The 6,657-nt window shown below is 28.8% G+C and overlaps 1 protein-coding gene across 1 annotated transcript; it reads right to left on the reverse strand.

Annotated features, from left to right (window-relative positions):
* Nucleotides 1-1,071: 1,071 nt before the first annotated feature.
* Nucleotides 1,072-5,964, reverse strand: LOC146533813 (putative polypeptide N-acetylgalactosaminyltransferase 9). The gene is made up of 8 exons (XM_085193799.1): nt 5,837-5,964; nt 5,381-5,547; nt 5,005-5,169; nt 4,110-4,561; nt 3,543-3,725; nt 2,973-3,080; nt 2,574-2,702; nt 1,072-1,086 (listed from the first exon to the last, which is right to left on the reverse strand). Exons 1-8 carry the CDS (start codon nt 5,962-5,964, stop codon nt 1,072-1,074), a joined length of 1,347 nt encoding a protein of 448 aa, XP_085049925.1.
* Nucleotides 5,965-6,657: the final 693 nt, after the last annotated feature.

The raw sequence follows: 6,657 nt of genomic DNA on the forward strand, positions 1-6,657 counted from the left end.
TAAATCATCTAGTATTTTTAACATAAAATCTAATAATAAAAATAAAACCTAAATTATCTTCAAAGTTTTTATTGTAGATCTAGATTCTACCCCGTTAGGAGGCGAAATCGCCAGCTGTCGTGAAGGCAAACAATAAATCACTGTGGCATGGCTCGTCTGTTTTGCTTGGTGTACTAACGATCGAAGACTTCTATGTATCTACAACAATTTCTATACTTGCTTACGAAAATATTAAGATTTAAATTAAAAACATAGTAGGTAAGTATTGTATTTTTAATTACATATTAGAAAGAAAGGAATAATAAAATATAATAAAATATGGCCTTTTGTAGGCCATAAAAAATATTTTGGGCGGTGTGTGGAGAACCTCCCTGTCTACTCTGATATGCCGTAAAAACTATGGAGCTGTTTTTCTTAATAATTAAAAAACAGTTTCTTTTTATTACTTTAACTTCTCACTGTATACCGCACGTAGTAGGGTAGACAGAAAAAATCTGGGAACCTAGTGTTAAGACACTCCGTCACAGAAACTTATTTTAAACTTTCTGAAAACAAAAACTAATAAACAGTATCAATATTAAGTAAGTTCAATTCTAGTATATAAAAGAGCCCGCATGTTTTTTTCTCTATGTGGCCATTCCAGTACCGCACAATACATATGTTTGCACAAGCAAAGAGGCTCTGCATTTTTAACACTTTCCATCGCTTACAGCGGTGCCTTTTAAAAAGTTTATTCCAGCTGATATTTCCCGTTTGAATTTATAAGTTTATGATTTTTTTTTGTTTAAAATAAATTTTGAGTGAATATTAAATTGGATAAAGGTATTTTATACGGTAAAAATAATTTATTATGGTATCACATCACTTATACTAAAAGTTTCCATTAGGCAAAACTTAACAAACAAGGCGTTCTACAAAGGATTAGAATCTCGACGTAGTCTGAAAACTAATTATTGTTAGGAAGTGTGGAACATTTTGCAATTCACTAAGTGGTTTTGGATATTTGAAAGTAACATATTTATTAAGATTTCATTTTTGTTGAGATTTCGAACTTAACAGAGATTTGTCGCTCTATTCACCTTCCCACTAGAATGTTATGGTTATATCATAAAAGAAAGATTTTTTAAACAAAGATGAAATAACATTTCTAAATAAAAACCCAACGTTGTTTTATTTTATTCTGACTTTGACACAGTAAAGTAAATAAGATACGAAAAAAGTAAACTAAAAAAAGTACAGCTTATGCAATACTATAAAAAATATTTTATAATTATAATACAGGAGTGGCGTTCGCAAGCAGCCACTGAGTGTTATCAAGTTGGATCATTTCATCAAAATGTTACTTTTTATTTAATATAAAATACAAAAAAAACGGTCAAACGCGAGTTGGATTCGCCCATCGGGGGTTCCGTATCAATGTCATGTTTGTAGGTCAACGATAAATACAACTTATGAAAAAATCTTAATAAGTTTTATGTAGTAAATTTCAAATTTTTTTCTTTATTAATAATATAAGTTCTAACTTCTTGTCAAATTTTATAGTTCTTGGTCAAGGGAGGAATCACCATCACAAGAAAAGAAAAAATTAAATCCTCATGCATACATAAAAGCCACGTTTTTTTCTTTTTCATTACGGAACTCTAAAATGTATAAAGTTTTCAAGTAAAAATATATTTTATATTCGAAATATAAATATGCTTTTTCTGCGCCACAAAATATTTCACGGATTAAACATATCCTTTACCTTTCATGTGGTAACACTTGAAAAAGAGAACGAATTCTACTTTATTTTGTTGAAATTTTTGCATAAAAGTAAATATTTAATTTCGTTTTTGAATACGTTTTTGTTATTCATTTTACATTTTATTTTGTATATATTTTATGACATATTTTCTTGTTTTCCATATATTGTAAAGACAATCTGTTTTATTAATATGTTTTTATTAGTCATAGAATATAAATAAAAGCCAATTACGTTATATCTATAAACATTTTCTTATTTCTTTAATAGTTTTATCTTATATTTTTTAAATCAATATTAAGCTTGTTTCCAACGAAATTTTCTATGTTCCACCTTTGGGAATCAATTTCCTTACATTTTTCCAGGGTCAACCGGGAATTGTCCTCCATTATTTGAAGACAGTATTGTGTTTGCATATGTCGAATGTATTTTGTCTGAAATATAAGCTAATGTTATTAGCGTTGTGGCGCAGGGGGCATAAGCGACAGTATATACGCGATACTTGTGGGTTCAAATTGCGAGAATGAAAAAAATGAAAACGGAGTGTCTTTTATTGTCTTTAAATAAATAAAAAAATATTGTTTTTACTGAATTTGCAATGTTACATAATATGTAAAATACTTCGGTTTGGGTGGTGATATCCAAAGCTTTTATCTTATTATTTCGGAAAATATTTATTTTAATAAAATTTTTCTTTTTTTATTTATCTTTTATCGTATATGTATTTTTATGTGATAATATTATTTTTAATAATCAATGAAAAGGAATAAAACTAGGATAACAAACATATGCATGCTCTAGATAATAGAAACTTCAATTTGAAATCTTTTACCTTAGCTTCGTACAACCATATTTGCATAGCAGCCCCATCTAAACACGACGTTAGTAATACCAAAGTTAGTACATATTCCAAGCACAAATGTTCTGATTTTATTTTACCGTCTCTGGTATATACCCAAAACTAAAAGAATAAAAACTAAAAGAATAAAAATTAAAATTAATGGACATTTTTTCCTCTTTTTTGGTTCACGTTCTATTCCGCATATGTTAGTAGCGTTAATACACTTCAATTTCCACTTTCTGCCTGATTTCGAGACACTACGTATTGACCGACGGAACTTAACGCCGCGCTTTCACTTGCCAGAGCAGTCAAATGAAAATAAATAATTATTGACCGAGTACATATAGAATGTAACGTAAATAATTTTTAGATATCTGTTGACTGTCTGACCTGGTTCCCTCCTTGATGGTGACACGGAAATACACTGACAGTACTAACAGTGTCATAATGAGATGTTGTCGAATCAAGGCAAATTGAATTATTTGCACTGTTAAATATCTGTGAATTATAAACGTAAATTAACCAATTTTTTAAAACATATAAGATAAGATTGGATAAGTGTATATGCTTTTAGAGCTATTTAATATTTACTTCAAACACTCATTGGTACCTATAGATAGCATTACTGAGTTATTATTTTATTAGAATTGTACTTAATATAAATATTTTTAAGCTTATTCTAATAAAAGATGCATGTATTATACATAAAAGCATGTGTGTAATGTATGGCTTAATTAGTGAAAACCGCATCAAAATGTGTTTTGTAGTTTGAAAAATTTTAGCGTACGTTCTCCCTCCCATAGGTTGGAAGAGATTTATATTATGTGACCTAAATATAAGGAAGAACGGAACGGTGCTATGAAAAGGTGTTATTTTTATATTAAATATCATGTGGAAGATACATATTACATAATAGAAAATACACTTTTTTATCATAATTATATGTTCATATAAAAACACCTGTCCACTAGCAGTGTTGTTTAGAGTTTTCTTCATTTCTGGATATACATTACTTAGGTACCAATTAAATGATTTACATTTAAGTTTTTCACGCAACAACTTTCTTGAGGCAATATCTCCATAATCAACTTTCGAATAACCCATTCTTTGTTGGAAAAATTTTGCATATTCATCTAACCAAACCTAAAATAGCATTAGTAGTTTAATATAATACATTATATATGTTAAATTGGAATTAAATTCTATTTTTATTCTTCCTATGCCATTGACATTATTTTTTTTGGTTCACCACACATTTCCCACTATAAGCGGAGTGAGAAAAGAGAATATGTTAATTAATAAATAATAACCTTTAATTTTTCTATTTTTGCCAATATCTGTAGGCATGATCGTATTAGATGGTGGAAACTCCTAAAATATCAAGAGAATTAAAAATTATAAACTTAAACCTGCCACTTTATCAAAATTTTAATATCAAAGTATAAAATAGAGACTACTAAAATTTTTATTAGTACATTTATAATTGAATTATAGAAACGTAGCTATTCCTTTAAATTTAAGACTCACTTCCGAAAGACGCATTGAATTTTTCATAAAAGATCCTTTCGTTCCACTATAAGGAAAAGTGTCCCGAAAAACGTGCCCTATACGAGAACAAGGGACTATCTCCAATATACCTCCACACATCCACACTTTGAACGACAATTCCAAATTCTCCCCTCCCCATATATCGAAGCCTTCGTCGTAATATCCAATATATTTGAAATATTCTGTGCTTATAGCAAATAAACCGCCCGATATAGTAGGCGTTTGAATAGGTTGACGATTTTCTTTTTCTCTTACTGAATTGGCGTTTTCTATCCAAATAAATTTTAAATTCCAATTGAAACCACCAATTTGTATGTGTTCTGAATCTTGTGATACGTATTCGAATGTAGTTGCGTCGATGTGGTCTATGACTGGACTGACGACGGTTTTGGGGTTTTGAGATATACGTTCTAATAGTGGCTCTAGCCATCCTAAAACATAGTAAAACTATTATAAAGATTTGTCTTCATTTTCATTAATTTTTTTATAGATTTACACCTTTTCACAGATAGCAAAGTAGAGAGAGAGGGAGGAATTTAGTGCTAAGACACTCTGCTTCCTACTTTCCACCCAACTTTTGAGGCATTGTGTGCTCAGGTAAAAGTCAATCCCGTTTTATTTTACAGAGCGACGAGATAAAAATAAGCATATTCTTTTCCGTGAATGGGGATCGAATCTACAACCATTGCCTTTACAAACAGACGCTTCACTGCGTTTTGAATTAGTTATTTAAAAAATTATTCATATTCAAATTTCAGTTATTTATATCAGAAAAATTAAAAAAAATATATAGTGCAAACAATTTAAAAAAATATATAATGAATTATGTATTCCTTTTCAAATATAATTGTATTTATTAAACTATTTTACACACCATTCGTACATTCACAATGACTGTCAATGAAGAAAACTACTGGAGTAAGGACCTTAAGTACACCCAAAATTCTTGCTCTGATGAGACCTTCTCTCTTTTGGTTTCGAATTAAGCTTATTTTAGGAAACTTTTTTATGTATTCATCTAGATCAGTTTTAAGATGATCTGAAATAGCATTGTAACTTTTTAAACAAGTGTTTTTTTTATTTGATACTTCAAGTAGGCAGAGAGAACCTAGTGCCAAAACACATTGTTTTCCAAAACGCAAAAATGACGAACTAATATTTTTAAAATCAGGCGCTGTTAAAGTTAAATTTATATACAACCATCTTATACAAATATTGCACAAAATTATACAAAAAATATAAAAACTCACTCATAGAAGAGAAATCATCCACTAATATTATTTGCTTAAGCAAACTTCCCGGCGACCTGTTCAAAACAGATTGTATTGTTCGCAGAAGTGTTGACCAAGCCTCATTATGAAAACATATAACCACGGTGACTTCTGGTAAATTTGTACTGTAATTTCTTTTTAAACATCTAGAAGTAAGCATAGTTTGCACGCAAATAATAGAAAAGAGTTTTTTATTTTTATAATTTATTCTAGCAAAATTTGAAATAAATGTCGATATATTTTATTTTTAAGGTAGTAAAATTATAATAAAAAACAAAGTAGTTTCACGATTTTTCTATTACTATTAATTACTAAAAATATTTTATAATTAGGAAGGGATAAAACAAAAAAAATATATATACAAGTATGTTTGTGTATATATGTAAAATATAAAAATATTTTCTAAGTAAACAAGGGAATGTTAAATAGACATACCCTTTATCTCTTAAGTCGGGTAGCTGACGGTCAATGGGTATTAAATCACTAACGAATTGATTGAACTCATTATCCCTCCAGCCTTTTCTTATTACCGTTCTTATCACACCATTTATTGTGTCTCGCATGTTAACTGGCTTACCTAAATCACCTAAATTAAAAAAATATCTGTTCTCAATATATTAATTTTTACTAATAATAATATAATAAGACATACTAATAATAAAATTATAAAAAATTGTAGATATAAAAAAGGATTTAAAATTATTTGTATTAGTTTTTACCTGCCATTTCGCCCCATGTTCAAATGGAAATACATAGACTATATTTTTTATTAAAATGCATATTTTCTAAAAAATATTATCTTTTGGCTATAATATTATAAAAATAAATACAAGCGAGAGTTTGAGTCTCTAGTAATTAATGAAGTAACTGCAAATTCTATAAAGAACGAATGTCATTCACTAATTTAACCGCTTAAAAATTCCATAAATGCACAATTCTGTTTCACCTTGTGCGTTGCATTCTGCAAAATGAATCCTCGAAAGCGTAGCGATAAAATTTTAATTATTTGAACAACCAGCAGGTTTACTGTTTGTATGCTAGAACACGTATTTTGTTGAGCTTTAAGCTGAATATAGTGCTTGCATACTCCTCTTATAACTTTCTCTAATAATAAGTACAGGTATTTTCAAAATTTTCCATAGAAATATTTTGGGGAATATAAAACTCGAAAAGTTATTTGTTTTGATTTTTATTGAACAATAAATAGACAGCTTCACGTTTTTTCTGGCGTAGCCGACATAGATATTTATAAAGAT

This window comes from Heliconius melpomene, chromosome 12 (genome assembly GCF_056956725.1).
Source record: "Heliconius melpomene rosina isolate 202511_hmr_F chromosome 12, ASM5695672v1, whole genome shotgun sequence".
NCBI lineage: Eukaryota > Metazoa > Arthropoda > Insecta > Lepidoptera > Nymphalidae > Heliconius > Heliconius melpomene.